This window comes from Anser cygnoides, chromosome 7, assembly GCF_040182565.1.
Source record: "Anser cygnoides isolate HZ-2024a breed goose chromosome 7, Taihu_goose_T2T_genome, whole genome shotgun sequence".
Classification (NCBI taxonomy): Eukaryota; Metazoa; Chordata; class Aves; order Anseriformes; family Anatidae; genus Anser; species Anser cygnoides.
Genome location: NC_089879.1, coordinates 20,155,428 through 20,173,676, shown reverse-complemented (window position 1 = coordinate 20,173,676; position 18,249 = coordinate 20,155,428). Strand labels below are relative to the sequence as shown.

Genomic DNA, 18,249 nt, shown 5'->3' with positions numbered 1-18,249 from the left:
CTCGGCGGCCGGCTCCGCGCGGGGGCAGCCGAGGGAGCGCCGCTGCCCTCGTCCCGTCAGTGGGCCCGCGATTAGCGCTGCTCCCAGCACCGGCGGCCCGAACGAGGGCTGCGCCGCGATGGGTTTCGATCCGCTGAGGCTCCTCGCGGAGGTGGTCACAGGGACGCTGCCCATCGTGGGAATAACCGGGGGGGACGGGCCCAGCCACGCCGGGTTCACATAGCGGAGCGAACTGCACGGCCTGCCCGCGCTCACAGTGGCGTTATGCACGACGAGGCGCCGCTCGCATCTGCAAGCCCACGCCGCGCTACCTCCGCCCCGAGCCTTTCTGGCCCCCGCCGGCCGCCGTCGGCGGCGCCTGCGCGCTGGGAGGAGGGATGATGGCGGCGGCCGGGATCGGCGGTGTCCTCTGGCAGCGGGCGGCCGCCCGCCTGCGGGCACTGAGGGTGGCAGCGCCGCTGGGAGCCCGGGCGGGTACGCGGGAGCTCGGGGGGGGAGCCGTGGTGAGGCGGGAGGTGTCCCTGAGGGCTGCGGGGTGGTGGTGTGGGGCTGGGAGGGCAGCGCGGCCCCCCCTTGGCTTGCACCCACCCCGCCTCGGTGCTGTCCCGCAGCCTCGGGTCTGTCCTCGGAGCTGCTGCCTGGGCCCTACCCGCGGACGCCGGAGGAGCGGGCAGCTGCTGCCAAGAAGTACAACATGAGGGTGGAGGACTACCAGCCCTACCCCGACGACGGCTTAGGGTGAGCTTGGGGGGTTTTGTGCCCCTGGGGCTGCCGAGGCCTCAGAGTCTTCTCTGTTGCGTACTGATGGATGCTGTGCTGTGAGCTTACAGCTTGGAAAGAAATGCTCAAAACAGAAGCAAATACAATGAATGGGAGGCCTGTGTAAATATAATACTGTCTGAGAGACTTTGTATGCTGTTGTAATGAGAGGGATAAATTCTATAAATTCCATTTATGGAATAAATATTTCAGGAGAAGTTTAAATTCTGGGGAATATTCAGACATGCCAAATACCAGACAAGAAGGGTTATGTATTTCAGTGAAGTTTACGTTTTCTTCCCTGTACCATAGCCTGACAAGCGTGCTTTGACATATGCCATTTGATATAATAACAACTTCTATCACGGTGATAATTGTGCAAGTTGCATGTGAGTTGCACAATTCTTCTTTAAAGAAAAGCATATATGCATAGTTCAGAGCCCATAGAAACAAGAAAGTGTTCTTCCATTTTCATACATCTATTTTATAAAGTCTTACACAATATATATCAAAACTTAATACAGTTCTCTTGGCTGTTTGTTTTCCGTGCGCCTGTTTCTCACAGGTATGGTGACTATCCCATGCTCCCTAAACGCTCTGCTCATGAGAGAGACCCCTGGTACCAGTGGGACCAGCCAGATACCAGGCATAACTGGGGAGAGCCGGTGAGAATGCCAGTAGCAGTTTTCATGCCGTTAATGCTGCTGTTACTAAATACTAACACATATGTCTACTTAGTGCTTTCTTTGTAATTCTTTGTCCAATTGCATCCCGGAGTGCAGGGGTGTGTTGCCTCTGCATAACACAGGGACAGTCAATTAAAAGTAAATTTAGGCTGTGGTCATCAGGCTAAACAATTGCTGTGGAAGTGCTGAGGAACATTAACATCTCATTACTTATAAGAATAACTTTACAAATTAAACTTTCTCTGTAGCAATGGGAAAGGCTTCTCCATTTTCTTTGCCTGATCTGTCTCGGTATCAGAACTTAGTTCAGGTTCATCTAGCTAAGAAGCCCTCATTTGTGTAGAGGTCCTTCTAGTCCAATGGAAGCAGCTATCGCTGTTTTGTTACTCCAGGATTCTTTTGGGATAAAATAGAAATAAGGAGGCTTTCTCTGAAGAAAGTGTGCAAGACAGCCTTAAGAGAAATGGGCAGACAAAACATGTACATTAACTTGCAAAATCTAAGTTCTTCAAGCTGCTTGTCAGGAGTAACTTTCAGTTAATACATGGTCTTTCTGTGAAGGACTGAAATCTAGCTGTGATTACTGAATCTGGTAATTGACTTGAATGCTTCTTATTACAATTAGAAATTATGTAAGCACGTGTATGTCATATGTCATAGTATAAGCATGCAAGAGCACCCTATCGTGTGTACCTCAGTAAAATTTAAAGTCTATGTTGTAATGACTGCAGAAGCAGTTACATGGAAGACCTTGCAGTGATTCTGTGCTGCTTGGTACAGGAATGCTTGTATACTTACTTGTGCCCTTGAGGTGGGATAAGACCTTTACTTGTAAGAACTGACTCTTGCTTATAATTCATAGCTGTAATTTAGGTTTGAAGAAGTGCTTGAAAACAAGGCCTTCTGCCCCAAACATTGTCCTTAATATCTCATTGCTTTTTAGGGATGGCACCGTAACGCTCAGGGCAGGATTCAGTTGCTTAATCTCAGATTTCAGTGCCTTTTCAATACCTGAGGGGGTCTGAAATTTCCATGTGGAGTTGGCGGCTGGGGGCCTAGTGGAATATACTGGCACATTATTGTAGGTGTTGGCAGATGCTTCTGTTTAGGCAGCTGAATTCTGTTCAGTCTGCCTCTCGGGGGTTGACAGCAAAATGGCTGTGTATGAAAATTTAAAAGTAGGGGATCTAGAGGCAGTACTTGAGCTGCAAATTAATGAGTTCTCTGCTTTCCATAATGTGATAGGAGACTAGGCAGAACGTGCTTAGGACTTCCCTATGTATATTTTGAGGCAGAAGTTTGAATGCCCTTCTGTTTCAGTCAAGAAGGGCATTAGCTTGCTACTGCCCCTGTTCTTGTTGTGAAGCAGCAGCAGCAGGTGCTCTACCTGTTTTGAGGAGCCAGCTTCCAAATGGCAGGTAGTTGCTTCTTTGTTTGAAATAAGTGCTACTTCTGCTGAGGTTTGTGACTGATCTTCCATAAACAAGGGTGCCAATTTCTGCCATGCTTTCTCAACAGCACTGGGGAGCAAATCTAAGGTGGAGTGATTATGCAGATAAATAACAGCTGCTGGTATGTTATAATTAAGCATGCTTGCCTGGTATAAACATGGTATTTGGAGTCTTGACTTTTACTGTACTCAACAACTTGCCGTGACTATAGGTGACTTATTGCCTCTGTGAAACATGAAACAGCTTCAGGCAGTTTTGTGAATGAGAGTGCTGTAAATACTTCTCTCCTAAGTAAGAGCAGCTTGAGTACTGCTGGTAAACGTGTAGTCTTTTTCCTTTGTTCTTTAGATGCACTGGGACTTTGACATGTATATTCGGAACCGTTTTGATACATCCCCCACTCAAATTCCATGGCATACTATGCGCAAACACTTCTTCGTTTTTTTGGGTACCATGCTGATCATGTTTGGCATCGGAGAGTTCTACCCATCATACAGGCCTGTGGTGAGTTACACCCTTGGGTAAAGGGCGGAACAGTAGCTCTTGCTTGTCACTGCTGATGGCCAAAAGGGTGTTTTTGCTGAAGCTGAGTGAGTGTGCGTGTGAAAACCTGCTGGCAGCAGGGAGGCCATGTTCATTCTGAGTTATTCTGTTAGCTGGCTTGGCTCAGCTCACAGATCATCTCAGTGAGCAGTTCCCATTCTTGGGGAACTATTCCTTAATTTTCTTACAGGATCCTTCCTTTGGACTGGGCATTCTCCTCTGTGTGTGTGCGTGTGCATGAGATGCTTTTTCCTCTTCTTTTGCCCTACATTTAAGTTACATCATGATCTGCATCATTTGGAATACTTTCGATAAATAAGTCTGAACATACAGAGATGAGCTGTTGGTTGATCAAATGTTTGATGTTTCTGTTAAAGGACATGAATTTATACAAAACAAAACCTGAATATTAGGGTACAAGGGAAGTCTGGAATGTTGCTACTGAAGCACTTAAATAAGAATTTAAGTTGTAACTGACAAGCCTTTTTTGGGGGAGGTAAGGGAGGAAGCAGGGGAGATTGGTGGGAACTGGATGAGACGTTTTCTCCTTACCCCTTAAGTTGCTTATATGAATGTCATATATTTGCTGCTCTTTTTCTGTTTTTATAGGGGCCGAAGCAGTATCCCTTCAATGACCTGTATCTGGAGAGAGGCGGAGACCCCAGTAAAGAGGCACCGGTGGTGACGCACTATGAAATCTGAAAGCTGCTGGAAAATCTGAAAGCTGCTGGAAGTGTTTCTCCTGCATCAGCTCTGCAGGGCGTGGCATCTTTAGTGTTCACTGTGACATACGTTAATGGTTGTTCGTTTGACCACTAACTGCAGTGAAATATATCAATAATACCTGTTGTGCTAGTTGTCTTTTATCAATTTGAGAAGGTTAAGCAATGACCAATAAAATTAAATGATGCCTGTCGTTTTTCTAGGCAGGCTGTTATGTGGGGCTAAGTTCTGAGAGCAGTCCTAGGACTGCTGCTAGGTTTACTTACCTCATGCAAAAATCACCCTTTGCTAAGCCTGTTTGTGTAGGAGGTGTTGCCTGTTATGAAGTGGCTTACTGCAAGTGCTGCTTGGAACTGAACTACAGCACAGTCATGTCATGTGAAGTGACAGGTCCAAGAGCACTGATGCCGCAGTTGGCTGCTACATGACCTGAGCTCTGCCACCAGGTTTAGGGTTAGCCTGACCCACAAAGCGCGCCTGTCTGGCTGCAGACCACAGCCTCCTACGGCTTTATCTGCAGTTTGATTGCGAAAGCTATGCATAGTTACGTTTGATCAAGCTCCTAGATTATTTAGTGCCACCCTTCCTTTTCCATAAGCTTTTCCCTTCTGTTGCTGAAGGGGACGATACCTTCAGCACTGATTTATGGTGAAAATTCAGTTCCCCTGTTGCTGTGTCTGAGTCCCTGCTCTTTGGCTCCAGGAGCAGGTGATCACAGGAGGCTGAGGGCTTGGAGTGCTTCCTGTGAGCCCCATGCCGTGCTTTGCTACCACCACCCTGTCACGACTCAGTTCGGCGCTGTAAGGGAAGCACGTATTTAAAGGAAACTATATTATTTAAAGGAAAAAAAGCTCCGGTAAAGGGGCCGGGCCGGGGCCGCGCAGGCGCGGCGGGGCGGGCGGGGCCGCTCCTGCGGGCGGCGGGGCGGGGGCGGCGCCTGTTGGGCTCCCGGCGGCCACCGGCGTGAGGGCTCAGCTCGGCGGGGACGGCCGGGAGCCGGGGAGGGCCCGGCAGCCGGTAAGGGCCGCGGCCGCCCCTCCCTGACCCCCCCTGCTCCGCCCCGCTCGGCCTGGGGCCGAGCGGCTGCCCCCGGCCCTGCTGCCCTGCCCCGGCCCCGCGTCCCCGGCCCCGCCCCGGTTTCTGGGCGGCGGGGGGGGGCCGTGGGGTAGCCGGGGGACCCCTCAGCCCTGTCGGGCACCGTAACGCTCGGTGCGGAGCCGTTTGTCCCCCCGCGCGCCGTGCTCGGGCGCTTGGGGCGGCCCCGGGGTGTGAGGAGCTGGTGTCCGCGCCCCGGTGGCTGTCAGGGAGGAATGTGCTGAGCTCTGCCCCGCGCCAGCCCCGCCTCGCGTGGTCAGCTGGGATTAGCGCTGTGCCTTCGGCCTCCCGTAACCGGGCTCGTAGCGAGCGTTTGGGAGAGCTGGCTGGGGAGCTGGGGGGTTGGGGGAGGAGGGTGCCGGGCCGTTGCGAAAGGAAGGGGCAGTGCAAAGGTTTTAATCGATGCTGGGGTGTGGAGAACGTCGGGCAGTCTGCACCTTAACCCTCGTGCCGTGGCTGGAAGGCCCTTCTCAGCCCTTAGGGTGGCTGCTTTCCTCCTGGGTGACCTTGGACAAGTCTCTCCTGTTCTGCTGCCCACGCTTCACCCTTAGCTGAGGGGATCAGATCAGGCCCTCGGCTTCCTCTGCCTGCTGTGCTGCAAGGCTGGGGGCAGCAGGAACCCTTCAGAGGTTGGGTGCCCGGCTGGGGGGGGGACTGGAAGAGTTGGGGCTGTGTCGGCAGAATTGGGGCGGTGGAAGAGAGAGGAGGCCTCACCAGAGTGATACCGGGATTAGTTATCGCGGCAGGCCTTTTGCAAAGTACTCCAAGCCACAAGTGCTTCAAGTTAGCGTAGGTGAGGAGTCCCGCCTCCGTCAGCGTAATGCGTGGTGGTTCCAGAGCGTGTGCCCTCGCCTGTCGCTGCTTGCTGCGCGAGGAGGGCTGGCACGGCCGGGTTTTGCTGCGCGCTGTTACCTTGTAAGGGCACTGTGCAGGAAAACACGGCTCGGGGGGAGGCTTTGGGGGATCGCTGCTCCCGTCCCGGGGCTCCCACCGGGGCTGCGATTCGCTAATACGTGAGATCCGTGATCGGATGTTTGGAGGAGTTGTCATGGTTAATTAATTAGAGCTCCTGAGAAAAGCGTGAGCTTTCTCGGAAGTCTTAGATGCTATTTTGGAGAGATGACAGCAGGTGGCAATCTCTCCCTGAACATCTTATGGAAGAATCCAATATTGTGCATTTCTCTCAGGCAGCCACAAGAGGTTGCTAAAAAGCTGCTTTTTTTTCTTTTTTTTTTTTTTCTCCCCCCTTAAGCGTTATGAGTCGAATCCTGGATATAGACATATTCATTGTATAGAAGAGTAAGACTCTTCTTTATTCTCAACACTCTGGCGTGTTTTCCTTCCAAACTCAGAGATTTAAAGAGGTGCTGCTGCACTGAAGCTAAACCTCAGCTGCAATGGAGCTGGACTGGTAGAAGCACAGAGGGTAAGAGGCGGGAGCTTGTACCATTCACCTGCCCAAGCTTGTGATGGCTGCAGGCTTCATTGCTCCCTTACCAGAGAGAGGAGGTCTCTTGGCCATTCTCTAATAATGATGGGCTAACAGGGGAGCTGTCCTCTCAAAAGTCAAGCGGCAGTGAGGTCCGGATGTACAGCCAGCAACAGCCAGCCTACAACTGATGGATTGCACGTGGAGGAGGAAGAGGCAGGAAGGGAAGGTAGGGAACGTACCGGCTGTCCCGCTCCCCCACATCAGTGGAGTCAGGCAGCGCTTTGTGCAGTAGGCCCGTGCTAGCAAGTCCCTGTGACTCCTTCTGGGGATATTTTCATTCCCCACCCCTGATAAAGGGAGCAGACCGGGACAATGTTTCTGTGCTAGTGTGGGACACAGACAAGTGGGAGCTGGAACTTGGCAGAAGGGGTGTGATGGAGCCCAAATGAGTACTACGTAAAGCGTGCTGGAAGATAGGAAAATAAACTTTAGAGGTCTGTTATGGTGATGAGGAGGATGTGGCTTTCCACCTTTGTTCCTGGGCTGCAAGAGGAAATAGTTGCACTTGTTTTATTGTGCAAGAGTTCTGTCCAGCTTCATCTGGGCCTCAGCTAAGCTGGGATAAGGTTAATGTGAGAACAGCAGGTACTTTGAGCTTTGGGAGACACTGCTGTAGGCTAATGCTAGAAAACATCAAATTCTAATTAAACAGCATGTCCTGACAGTACATGGGGGAGAGAGAGTGTGCCCTTATCTTCTGATTGGTGGTAGAGAAGAAACCCTAAATAGGGTGTGGAGTTACTAGGCAGGAGGTCCAAGTCCAAGAAGCAATGCTGACTGGATTTCCCCGTGTGTGGGCTTCTGGTAACTGGAGACTGTAGCTTCATACAAGCCGCAAGATGATGGAAGACTTTTTCAAAACTGTTTTTTAATATGGTTTGGCCAGGCAATGTGCTGGCCACAGCAAGCTACCTCTGTGAACTTGGCTAGGAATAAACAGCCGTGTTTTGGTCTAAGTAAGGCCAAACTCTCGATCACTGGCAGTTGTAGCCTGCATCTGGACAGAGGGAGCATGTGAACGCAGGCTGTGGTTTAACTGCCAGCCTGGCTAATGCAAACAGCGCCAAATATCCAGGAGAGGTTAATCCCAGCAAGCTGGTGAGATGCAGAGTGTTTTGCTGTGCTGCCTGCTTCCAGTCATATATTATTCAGCATGATATCATCGGTATCATCCGAGTGCATAGTTAGCAGCTTTGCTTAGCTAGAATTAAAAATTGTACTGCAGCTAAGCTCGAAAGGTTTAGGAACTGCTCACAAGAGTGATGCTGCTAGCTTGTGAATGATATCTCCACTCATTATTTATGTCACTGACATGCCTAAAAGGCCTGGGACAGACATAGCCTGGGATTGAGTGGTGCTGGGTGCTTTCTTTTCATGTAGAACGGGATCCTACATGGACCAACAATTTGTTTGTATTTATATTCAGTGTGTTGCAGCCTCCTGGCTGTGTACTGTTTATGTTTGTCTTTCAGTTATCCTGCCAAATTATTGCCTAACTAGTCTCTCTTTGGTGACATGGGGAAGTTGTGTTGCCGTTTTACAGGTGTTAGTTGATCTATCCAGAGTCGATAAAAAGAGTTATTGTCAGAGCTGGGCTTGAAACCCAATGGTTAACTTATGGATCACATCCTCTCACCTTCACCTGTCATTTACAAAGTGAAGCAGAAAGGCAAATGATTTTTTCCTTTGGCTGCTCAGAGGAGCGAGAACAAAGTACATTAACTGAATTGGCACATGATAGCATTGCACTTTGTTTTCTGTTGCCACATCACTTTGCTGCTTGGAATTTAGCCTGTCCTGAGATTCCTTCGGCTCAATTTTTTCATATGCATACACTGACATCGCTTGTTCAGAGGGGGCAACTAGTGCTTTGCAAATACATTTAACTGAATTTCTGCAGCTGATTTAAACCAGCCTGGACTGAAGACTTGAGTATGTTGTTTAATTTAGATCCCTTTCCTTTAACTGAAATTTGCATGTAACTGGGGTATATGAAAAAGAGCTATGTAGGAAAGAAAATCAGGGATCAGATAGCTGGATTGTTGTATTGTGTTTTTGTTTTTTTCATGATTTCTGAAATACCCAAATTCATCCCTGTAAAACTGTATTCACCAACTCAGGAAGTAGTAAGTAACGTCTCTCTGAGAACAATTTGTTCTTTTGGTACAATAGTAAGGGGGATATTTTGTTACTGGTATGATTACTTTCATGTTGGCTAACTGCTATGTGGAATTACTTCCAGAGCCTAGAAAATGAAGCTAAAGGAGATTGAGCGAACAGCTGTCCAGGCATGGAGTCCAGCAAACAACCACCCCATTTATCTAGCAACAGGTAAAGTTTTTCACAATTCAATAAAATTAAAGTACGACTCACAGAGAGACTGTTATGTACAGTTGTATTGGCTTTAACTTTCAACAATTCCCACTTTAATAACCTCTGGAAAGCTTACAAGCAACATGCTGAAAACATTACAGTGTTTTCTGTTTTTTTTTTTTTTTGTGACCTCCAGAGGATTACTTTCATGCCTAGCTTTGACAACTTAAAGGGCTGTGATTTTTCAAAGGGTGAATACAAGTGTTTTTTTAATTTAATTTCTATTTAAGTTTGTATGACCTCCAATACCTGCTTGCTGTAAAAAATAAAACAAAATAAGGTTACTTGGAATGTCACAAAGTTCACTCTTATCATATTCATTTCAGCTTACTTTCACTTTGATGGTTTTCAGTGATCGTCGTGTAGCTTGGCAGCCAAAGAATAAATTTTTCTTCTTCCTAATATTGCCTGTTTTGATTTACATTCAATTTTAAACATTTTCAAAACCTTTAATTTCCATTTTTTTTGTATTAATCATTATTCGCTACTTTTATAATCAGATTATTTCCTGAAACATGAAGTCAGCCTGTTCACTGAGATGGCAGTAGGTGAATTTAGTGCTCATGTGGAACTGTCAGCTTGAGTTGTCTACCCAGCACAAGAAGTAATCAGGCCTGTCTCTTGTCTGGGTTGTGCAGGGCTGCCATATTGTTCGGGGTTTTTTTTTTGTTTTTTTTGGGGAGGGAGTGACTGTCAAAAAAGTGACTAAAGTTCAGCTGTGGCCTTAAAAACAACATTACCACTTTTGGGGTAGATAGGCTATTTTGTGTTTCTCTAGTAAGGCCACAGTTTTGGTTGGACCAAATGCCTTGGCTTCGAACTGCTTTAGATCAGAGGCTGCATTGTTTCATTATTTGTACTGCTTTTTTATAGTCTCTTGGGCACTTCCCCTGCCATAGCCAGTTGCAAAGCATCCCTGTGGCAGCTGGGTGACTATTTGCATGGCAGTGTTCCATTAGGCAACGTTAGGTCTATTTTTAGCTTTTATTCTGTAAGCTAGGGAGAAGGAAGGAAGCCATCACTATTTGGCTGCCAGGTCTCTGTGGGTCATCAAGGAATGTTTGGTTGGCTATGGTTGAAGAACTTTTGGCATAGACTAGGTTTAGAAGTTATGATCGTGACCTCGGCTCAAGGTTGAGGGAACAGTATACAGAAGTATTTGGGATCATAATTGTTTCTGGGCTTCATGGTGCAGCTGTATTTGTAATTTAGGTAAAGGCTTAATATCAGAAGATTGGGCTGTGTGGGTAATGTACAGGAATTATATCTATCCCAAGAGGGGAAGGTGTTTGCACAGCAGCGACCCTGGTGCCCAGAATTTCTTGACGTTCTAATTTCTTTCAAAGCCTTTGTCATAATAGTTGGTTCCTGATTCTGAGGTGTTCGTCCATATACTGTCTCTGAATGGGCACAGTATCAATGTTGTGTTGACTCTCAAGGGTAGGTTGGTTACCAGTGCCTTGCTCTATTTATATCTTGTGCTCTTGAAAACAGTGCCCAATTCTAAGTATTACCCTTGTACTTCTGCTAGGAACATCTGCCCAGCAACTGGATGCATCCTTCAGTACAAATGCTACCTTGGAAATATTTGAGGTTGATTTCCGGGATCCCTCCCTGGACATGAAGCAGAAAGGAACACTTCCTGCCTCAAACAGGTATCAAACATGTTAGTCTCATGTTAGTCTCATACTAACATATCGATTAGTGGAACTGAAAAGCGCTTTTCTGGTACAAGAAAAGGGAGGGGAGGGGAAAGAATGTTTTCAGGGTGTAAAGTGATCTTTTGAATCAGTTTACCGCTGTCTTCGAGGACTGACTATTTTTGGCTTTACACAAGTCATGCTGGGTGTTTGGTAATGCAGAATGTCTAGTCTTCCACCAAATATTGTGGCCTGTGCCAGCTTTATTTTCTTCTTCTTTAGGTTCCATAAGCTGATCTGGGGTAACTTTGGAAATGGGTCCCCAGAGTCCTCTGGAGTGATCATTGGCGGAGGCGATAATGGGGTACTGACAATGTACAGTGCACATCGGATCTTGGCTTCGAAGAGCGAGCCTGTAATTGGGCAGACAGAGAAACATTCAGGGCCTGTTCGAGCTCTTGACTTTAACCCTTTTCAGGTATGCAACGTAAAGGTACTTATAAACAAATGCAAATTAACCCCCATGAGCTATTCCTCTTGTGTATAGAGATTTATTAACTGAATACGCAGCTTTTAACCTGAAAGAGGCATGGTAGCTGTGACACAAGACTGACTTAGAACTCTGATTTGGGCTCTGTTGACAACTTTGCCACTGAATTCCCCTGTGACCTGGATCAAGTCATCTTACTTCACCATAAAACATGACTTGTAATGCTGTTATACATTAGACCATTAACTGTTTGAAATCAGAACATCTTTGTTTATTTCTTCAGTTGGTGTCCAGTTCAGTGGGTTTGTGATCACACTTGAAGGGACTACAAAATAAGCAAGAAGTGAACAGAACACAATTTCTTGTGGTAAAACAAAGGCAAATTAGAATTTGTCCACGGACCCTTTCGGGAAGCCTGTACCTTCTCAAAAGGAATGTTCTTGATGCCAGGGTGCAGGGCAAAGGCTCGAATAGCCAGAGGCTGGCTTTCAGACCTGTGGTAGAGTTTCATGATGAGTAACACTAGCTGACGACAAATCTAGCTTGCTAGACAAATTTTAAACAGGTTTCTGCCATGGCACAGCTGAAGACATGGGAGGCCAGAAACATGCTTGGTTTATAATCCTGTTAGTATCTTCTTAGCATTGGCTGTGAAATGCAGGTCTTATCTCACTTTGGAAGCTTTGGGTTTTTTTTAAACTTACATTTATTTTTAAGAAATCTGTCCTCTTTCCCAGTAAGTAGGAGTTTCAGCTGAGCTTCTGTTTTTCCTGCAGAATAACCTCTTGGCTTCTGGAGCCAATGATTCTGAAATTTTCATCTGGGACTTGAATAACTTCAGCGTGCCTATGACTCCAGGGGCTAAATCACAGGTAAATTGAGTTTTCCTCCAGGCAATACCCATGCAGTTTTAATATATCAGTAGGCAAAGCAAAAGGTGTGAGTGTGTGGAGTCATCCTGGTCTAAACACCCTGAAGAGAGAACGATCTTGACTTTTGTCAGGAGAAAGATGAAACATAACTGAATGATGGGTTTCATTCTGGGATATGGAAAGAGTTGTAAGGGGAGGGAAGATAGGCTGGCAAGTTGCAGTAGAATGCACATTGTGTGGATGGGTAAGATCTTTGAGGATTTGAATCAAATACCTGACCAGTTTATCTCGTGATCCAGCTGTGGCATGTGTGATGGATTAAGAACGCTTATTGGACCCATGATTTATGATACACTTGGCCAATACAGAATCCAGCAGCTGCTCCCAAAATGCAAAGGTGCTTTTCCAAGTGACATTCCCCCACAGAATTTGATTTTCCACTGTACTCTCTGTGGAAAGAACTTTGCCTGCTCCCTAGTGATTCTGGACCGTGCTGCTAATATTTACAGTTGCTTGATCAGTGATGGAAGAGAGGAATCTATATATTCTCAAATCCCTGACATTAGTCAAGCTAATGTCAGAATCCTGTGATCGGTGTTTTCCTCAACACAGGGATAATGGAACTATGGCCTTTCCTATCTTGGCAGCCTCATGAAGACATCAGCGTGGTGTCCTGGAATCGGCAAGTGCAGCATATCCTGTCCTCTGCTCACCCCAGTGGCAAGGCCGTGGTTTGGGACCTCAGGAAGAATGAGCCTATCATCAAAGTCAGTGACCACAGCAACAGAGTGAGTGAAGACCATCATTCTGACTTGCTTACGACATGCCACCACCATAAATGCAAAGCAGTGGCACAGGCTCTTGAGATCAAGTGCTCATAGCGTGGGAGCTGTTGTGACTGGTTTTCTTGGAGCTACAGCATCAAAGCATCTATCTTTTTTTTTTTTCGTAATGAATTGCAAAAACAATACCCTTACCTATTCCTGAAGTACAGGGCACCCTTGTTTTACATTTCTGTCTTCACAGCTCATTTATGAGAAGCCTCCTGTGTTTTAATCCTAACTGTCTTCCTAGATCAACTTTGAATGAGTCCTTCAACTTCTGTATGGTTAGAGTTTTTTGGCTGTGTAGAGAAGGTAGAAATACTTGCTTTCCACAGCAAGACATTGCTATGCTTGCTTTATGTCAAGTATTCTAAGCCAGTTAATTACAAAATGATGTGGCTCTGGGCCATTTGCATCGTTGCAAGGTTGCATTGCTGAATTTTCATTCTGTGCTATTTTTGTCCCTAGATGCATTGCTCAGGAATGGCCTGGCACCCAGAAGTTGCAACCCAGCTAGTCCTTTCCTCTGAGGACGACCGCTTGCCAGTGATCCAAATATGGGACTTACGTTTTGCTACCTCGCCTCTGAGCCAGCTGGAAGGGCACGCTAGGTGAGGACCGGCTTGTCATGTTGCATTTTCAAGGATCTCCATTTTTAAAAGGCCAACATCTGGGAGACTGGAATTTAGAGAACTACAATTATTTATTTATTTCAGGCTGTTTTGTTTCACAGTTGACTCTGGTTTTAGCTGGGATGAAAACCAGTGTTCTGAACTTAAAGGAGTGTGTACCAGCACTTCTTGTTGATAGGGTGAGAGAGAGAGCAGGGTATGAAATCTGTTTTCTTTCTCATCTGTTTTAGGGGAGTTCTGTCTGTCTCTTGGTGCCAGGCTGACCCTGAATTGCTGTTGAGCAGTGCCAAAGACAACCGGATCTTGTGTTGGAACCCCAGTACAGGGGAGGTACATAACAGCAGCTATAAGTACACGTTATCTGCTTCATACAGAGCTATGTGCTATGCTACATGTGTGTCCCTTTTTTGTATCCATGTGGAGTGTCAATATCATTTTTGTAGTATGTCTTCTGCATTCTTTCTGTCTGGAGAAAATGAGAATGTTGTCAGAGACTAAGTGAGACTAAAAACAACAGGGATGAGCAGAGATTTCCTCTGACATATCTGCGTGCAGAAGTTGTACAAGGAAGAAAGCTTTAACTATAAACTTAGTTTCAACTAATTATAATTACTCCCTCTGTGTTCACCCATGTAGTGTTCTCTATGTTTTTATCTCTTCTTCCTCTTCCTCGTAGAATACTGAAAAAAAAGTAGTGGGGGAGGGAAACTTGAATGAGAATGAGGATCATTTGTGAGAGTCAGTGAGAGGAGAACAATATAAAATGCCTGCAAACTTTATTTGTAGTACAGTGTTTTCACATATAGTTGCTTACATAGTCACGTATCTCAAAGTTACCATCTTTGAAATACTTAAATATCACAATGGTTTTAAACATTTTAAATGGGACAATGTAAAAATTTCTCTGCACACCTACTTGTTCAATTACGAGTTCCTGTATAAAACTGAATTTTGAACTTTGAACAAATTTCACTGTGTTGATCTTGATGATAGCACAGGGAAGGTACTCTTACCATACAGAGCAAAGTCCAGCGGTGAGTCCCAGGCTGGATTCATCTTATGGGGCAATTTGCTTAGCTGACCACCTTTGCCTTGGAGACAAAAAAGAAAATAAATTAAACTATTTTTATAAAAGACATGAAATGCTGTTGTGGTTTCAGGGGATTTGAAGCTCACTGTGTACAAATGTGTAGTGGTTGGAAGAGAATCAGACTCTGAAATGTTCCTGATGTCTGATTTTTACTAAAGCCTTTTCACTATATTTTAGAGGAAGAATTTAGAAGCCAAATTTACTGCAGCTGGTTTATCTTTATGCATGCTGATGTAGATTTGCAGAGTTCAAATTCAAGTTGGGCATCTATGCAGTTATTGTTTTTAGGAGGTTTTCTTGACTTAGTGCCAATGTTTAGAAAATTTTCAAGTGATACAAGACTTAGGAGAGTTTTCAATAGTAACAAAAGGGCATTTACAATGCTGATCTGGTAATTTGGGGGGAATAGTTGGTTTGGTTTGGAGGAGATTTTCTTTTGGGGACGATTATTTGTTAAACTGCTTAAAAATAAATACATACGTTTTATTAGAAGTAAACGCAAGATTTTATACCTAGGAATAGAGAGCGGATCATGTTCTCACACAGAATGAAGCAGTGATTCTGTGTGCTGGAAAGCATTGTGCCTGTTAGGCATAAAGCAAATCTATTCGTTTTACAAACTGGAGGCTCAAAGTCAAGGTTGTGTTAGTGAGTTGCCCCAAATCAGACAAAAAGTCTGTGACTGGCCATGAATTGAACTTCAGATTTTTGAGTGCTTGACTTGTTGTCTGCAATATCCTTCATAGTTTGTCTGCAGCTATTACAGCCCTCTTTTTTCATTCTACTTCTTTTCTGTAGGCTTTTATTTTCCCTGTCAAATGTGTTCTTCTAGACTATCCTTTCTGTTTACACATTCTTGATCGTGACACCTTCTTGCCTATTGGCTTCTGGTTTTCTTGCATTGTTTTCTGGTGTGTCTCCCGTGGTTAGCAGCAGGTGCGACAATGCTGTTGCACTCTGATACAGTAGTACTAAGAAAGCAGAACAAAATCCCAATGTAACAAGTCAGTTTTGCTCTACAATTAGAACCCTATTGTTCAGCAGCTTTCTGGGGCCTTCTGTTGTTTGGGCTCTGTGCATTACAACTCTGTTGCAAATGTATCCTTCAAGCTAAAATATAAGACTTGTATACAATGGTGGTATGTAAATAAGTCTAACACGCTTGTTGTGGGCAAGTAATTTGGGGAAAGCAGAGGGCTATTCTTATATTGTGTGCTTCTGTCTTCTCTTTTTGTGATAGATGGTTTATGAGTTACCTATTCAGAGTCAGTGGTGCTTTGATGTCCAGTGGTGTCCTAGGAATCCTTCAGTCTTCTCTGCTGCCACTTTTGATGGATGGATCAACATTTATTCTGTTATGGGTGGGAGCTTAGAAGCTCAGCAGAAGACACAGGCTGACAAGGTAAAGTCCCGTGAATGTATTTTGTCTTGAGGGATTGGCAGTTACTCTCCTGACTTCTGAGAGCATTAGAAGCACACCATTGTAACAGTATGATTTTTAGGGAATGCAGTCAGTCACACCCACTGGGACATATAGCTGTATGGTACGGGAATCAGAAGCTGCCTGTTTTGAGGATTTAATACCCACCTAGACACAAATGGACTGTGTTGCCTTCTGACAAAGAGGTATCTCAGTGTGTCTAGTAAAATTCATTAGTGTGTAAAGAAAACAAAGATCAAATATAGTTTTGATGTTATATATATGTATATATATAATGATTATTATTGCTAGAATAAAAATAAAGCAGCACAACTGTTAGAGCAACAAGCTTGTCACTAGGTTAAAATTAAATACATTGATACGAATTAATACAGAACATTATTCTTTATTAGTTCATAAGAGAATTTCTAAAAGTGGCTTATAAGCCACAGTTAGCAACTCTCCTTAAGTCAATTAACTATAACATGGAGCAGGTTAATGTTTTGATACTGAAACCCGTTATTTAGACATTGAATTGATGGGCAAACTCTGAACGAATTAAAAATCAGTAGCCTGAAATTTTATTTTTAATCTGGTGTCTAGTCTTTCAATTCCCACCCTCTCTCCCAGCCAACAAATTCATTGCAATACAGGTTTTAAGAGAATACCTATGAGCTGGATTAATTTTATTTATATAGTCATTTACAGCTGATTGAGTTCAGTTTCATAGGATTTGCAAGAAGCAAAGAACACTTTACAAAGCAACAGCAGTAGGAGATTAAGGATTTATTTAACCCATGGCAAACTTTCTTTCTGTGCATTTTCCATGTGCATGCATCACACTTCCTACTATTCTCCAATTGTGAAGTGTGGGTAGCGTAACTCATAGATGAACAAAAGTAGGAAATTATGATAGTTATGGAGGCTGGAAGTTCATGACTAAGAGGTGGTATTTTTCCTCTGGATTCCATGGTATCAGGGCAGAAACTCTGAAGACCTGGAGGTTGATGGTACTAGTACCTTGTTAGTTTTGTGGTGTGGTTGGCTTGTTTGTTTTAAGGTTTAGGATGATTAATCTATAAGTTTAGGCTGTTCCCTCAGGAAATACTTTTTCTTTGGAATTAGTTTCACGTTTTGACTTAAAAGACAAAACGTGTAGGTCTTGCATGGGATCCTTTGTTTGGCAACCTTAGCTAGCCCAGCCTTGTGTTGCTTCCTTTCAGGTATGTGAGTCAGAGGTCTTTTGGAGCTATGCCATGTGATCCTGTCAAGCTTGAACAGGGTTATCCTTGGCTAACACCAAATCTATGCCAATGATGTTAAAAATAAAGAATGCTTGTGAACAGCATTGTATATATGCTCACCAACTCCCTAAACATCAGAAATCCAGATCAGAGGCTACTTCTGACATACTCTTGTCTAGGCAATAAAGTCTGAAGAGGTTATTTCACCAGCCTCACTAAAGTCCTATAAAAGCTTGAGACAGTCCTTAAAACTAACTAATTTGAAAGATTCAAGCAACAGAAAAGGAGTCAGCATTCCTTTATGAGCAATACAAGAAATAAGTTGACAACTTTTGACCATATTTTGTCACTGTCTTGCATAAAACAAGTCATTTTGTAATTCCTGTTTTTATGAGTTGAGTGCTAAGCCAAGCAGTATTTGTTAGGGATTTTTTGCCTTGCTAAGGAAACTTGCTTGAAAGTCTCTCAAGGTGAAGTTTTCTTGAGAAATCATTTCTAGGACTGTTTAGAAATTCCGTTTATCTTACATTGGACTTGGTAATACTTCAGGAAGAGATGCTGTAATAGTCTCTTTCTTCATCAGCATGGTGCGTAACTATTAGCAGTATATTTTTGTACTTGCTCCATACAGACCAGAATTGAATTGTATCTTATCGCTTTCTCCATCTGATTCTAGATCTCTTCCTCCTTCAACAACCTGGATCCCTTTGGCACAGGACAGATCCTTCCTCCTTTGCAGGTGCCTGAGCAAGTAGCTCAGACCACTTTGATTCCACCATTAAAAAAGCCACCAAAGTGGATTCGCAGACCTGTGGGCGTTTCATTTGCAGTAAGTGAATAGAACATACTTAGCTGAAAATGCAATAGACTGTGTCTTCTAGTAATGCAGTCCCTTTCTTTCTCTGTGAAAACTTG

General features: G+C 44.8%; 2 protein-coding genes across 9 annotated transcripts in view; both read left to right on the top strand.

The window, feature by feature from the left end:
• The first annotated feature begins 2 nt into the window (after window positions 1-2).
• NDUFB8 (NADH:ubiquinone oxidoreductase subunit B8) lies at window positions 3-4,287 on the top strand. Its single transcript, XM_048069284.2, has 5 exons — window positions 3-474; window positions 612-738; window positions 1,325-1,424; window positions 3,245-3,400; window positions 4,049-4,287. Exons 1-5 carry the CDS (start codon window positions 378-380, stop codon window positions 4,139-4,141), a joined length of 573 nt encoding a protein of 190 aa, XP_047925241.1. The 5' UTR covers window positions 3-377; the 3' UTR covers window positions 4,142-4,287.
• Window positions 4,288-5,044: 757 nt separating this feature from the next.
• SEC31B (SEC31 homolog B, COPII coat complex component) overlaps window positions 5,045-18,249 on the top strand; it is a 33,063-nt gene continuing 19,858 nt past the window's right edge. For 2 of the 8 annotated variants that reach the window (XM_067001061.1, XM_048069198.2), the window contains exons 1-11: window positions 5,045-5,179; window positions 6,510-6,915; window positions 8,992-9,080; window positions 10,654-10,777; window positions 11,045-11,240; window positions 12,029-12,124; window positions 12,772-12,912; window positions 13,417-13,559; window positions 13,811-13,910; window positions 15,911-16,072; window positions 18,011-18,163. In XM_067001061.1, coding sequence (XP_066857162.1) covers window positions 9,002-9,080; window positions 10,654-10,777; window positions 11,045-11,240; window positions 12,029-12,124; window positions 12,772-12,912; window positions 13,417-13,559; window positions 13,811-13,910; window positions 15,911-16,072; window positions 18,011-18,163 — 1,194 coding nt within the window. In that variant the 5' untranslated portion in view covers window positions 5,045-5,179; window positions 6,510-6,915; window positions 8,992-9,001. Of the gene's footprint in view, window positions 5,180-5,348; window positions 5,513-6,509; window positions 6,916-8,991; window positions 9,081-10,653; window positions 10,778-11,044; window positions 11,241-12,028; window positions 12,125-12,771; window positions 12,913-13,416; window positions 13,560-13,810; window positions 13,911-15,910; window positions 16,073-18,010; window positions 18,164-18,249 lie in introns of those variants that run through there. The other 6 variants (XM_067001058.1, XM_048069201.2, XM_067001060.1 and 3 more) reach the window with 6 other exon arrangements.

Bases quoted from the DNA above. Each gene is read 5' to 3' on its own strand.
- NDUFB8 (XM_048069284.2), top strand. From the start codon at position 378: ATGATGGCGGCGGCCGGGATCGGCGGTGTCCTCTGGCAGCGGGCGGCC. The intron at 475-611 runs GTACGCGGGAGC...GCTGTCCCGCAG, and splicing joins GCCGCTGGGAGCCCGGGCGG to CCTCGGGTCTGTCCTCGGAG. The intron at 3,401-4,048 runs GTGAGTTACACC...CTGTTTTTATAG, and splicing joins ACCCATCATACAGGCCTGTG to GGGCCGAAGCAGTATCCCTT.